At 50.1% G+C, this 1,830-nt stretch overlaps 1 protein-coding gene across 1 annotated transcript in view; it reads right to left on the bottom strand.

Moving 5' to 3' along the window:
- VWCE (von Willebrand factor C and EGF domains) overlaps positions 1-1,830 on the bottom strand; it is a 37,522-nt gene that overhangs the window by 4,146 nt on the left and 31,546 nt on the right. Inside the window, exon 14 of the mRNA XM_004383948.1 lies at positions 617-699. Within this exon, the coding sequence (XP_004384005.1) occupies positions 617-699 (83 nt within the window). The remainder of the gene's footprint in view (positions 1-616; positions 700-1,830) is intronic.

Below are 1,830 nucleotides of genomic sequence, written 5' to 3'. Positions count from 1 at the left end.
AAAGCACAATAAAATAAAAAATAAAAAAAGAATGTCTACCTTGAGCATTGTGCTCTTTTAAGAACTATCTATATGAGATCAAAGTGACAACAGCAACTCGAAAGGCTAGACAGGAAGCTTAGGGGGCAGTGAGTTTATGTTACTGAGTGAAGAACAATTCAGAAAAGGAGGGTGAGAATGGTTGTACAACTTGAAGAATGTAATCAATGTCACTGAATTGTACTTGCAGAAACTGTTGAATTGGTGTATGTTCTGCTGTGTATATTCTCAACAACAAATAAAACAAATTATTTAAAAAAAAAAAAGATTCTGATACAGACCCCTGGGTTTGTACTCCCCTCCTCCACCCTCAGTGACAATCTCGAGCTCACACTTTATACTACAAGAAGCCTCCATAACTCTCCCTGTTAACCAAGCCGACTTTTGCCAGCCAGGCGAAACATTTATCTGGCCCTGGCTAACGATCTGCCCTGGGCAGGGCTGAATGGAGCTGGCTTTCACCATGAACCAGATGCGACCCTGCTCTTGGAGGTCTCTGATCTGGCCTCTGGGGCTCAGGAGTGGATGTAGGTCCCTGGCAGTTTCTGCAGAGAGGGTCAGGGCTTGTGGTCCGTACCAGGCAGATGCAGCTCAGGCAGGGGTCCAGCACAGACGGGAAGGTCTCATTGTTGTAGAAGATTCTGCCTGTGTAGGTGCAGCCTGCCAGGGAGAACACGCGGTGAGCACCGGCCAGGAGGATGATTGGCGGCCAGGTTCCCAGCCAGGGCAAAGGTCCGAGGCTTATCTGGAGAGCAAGGGTCGGGCCACTGCCTTCCCAGAGCAGCTGCCCCAGGGGGTGAGGGAAGTGGCAAAGCATATGTCTGAATTGGGTGCTGACTTTTTTGCACCAAATTCAGTAAAGGGATCCAGTGAATGTGGAAGAACCTGGAAACAGTGTCTTCTCCTGGCCTTCTGGGTTCTCGCCCCAGTGAGAGTAGGAGCTTCCTCCTCTACCCCTCAGCAGATAGGATCGTGCCAGGGGCTTGGGAGACCCCACCTGTGTGTACCACATCATCCTCCCAGCATCGTCTCTGCTCCTCCCCACTTAGCGAAACCCTGCCAAGGCCCAAGGCTCATCTCACCCCCCACCTAGTCCACACGTTCCCCAAACCACTCCCCTCTCTGCTTCCTGATGTCCCCAGACACGCAACCTTAACGCTACCTTGAGGATATTTATCACCTACTCTTCAGGATACCTGGTGGCACAGCGGTTAAGCATTCAGCTGCTAACTGAAAGGTCAGTAGTTCGAACCCACCAGCCACTCCGTGGGTGAAAGATGTGGCAATCTGCTTCTATAAAGATTTACAGCCTTGGAAACCCTATGGGGCAGTTTTACTCTGTCTAAACCCTAGTGGCATAGTGGTTAAGAGTTCGGCTGCTAACCAAAAGGTTGGCAGTTCGAATCCACCAGGCACTCCTTGGAAACCCTGTGAGGCAGTTCTACTCTGTTCTGTAGGGTCACTATGAGATGGAATCAACTTCATGGCAACAGGTTTGGTTTGGGTTCGGTTTATAGGGTCGCTATGAGTTGGAATCGACTTGACGGCAACGGGTTTGATTTGGTTTTTGGGTTCGGTACAAAGGGTCTCTCGGTGGAGCAAGCAGTTTGAGCACTACTAACTGAAAGGCTGGTGGTTCAGACCCACCCAGCAGTGCCACAGAAGAAAGGCCTGGCAATCTGCTTCCGTAAAGATCACAGCCAAGAAAACCCTAGGGAGCTCAGTTCTACTCTGTAACACATGGGATTGCCATGAGTCAGAATCGACTCGACAGCAACGGGGTTGGTTTGG

The sequence above is a fragment of the Trichechus manatus genome, unplaced genomic scaffold, assembly GCF_000243295.1.
Source record: "Trichechus manatus latirostris isolate Lorelei unplaced genomic scaffold, TriManLat1.0 scaffold00113, whole genome shotgun sequence".
NCBI lineage: Eukaryota > Metazoa > Chordata > Mammalia > Sirenia > Trichechidae > Trichechus > Trichechus manatus.
This window is presented reverse-complemented; position numbering and strand designations above follow the sequence as displayed.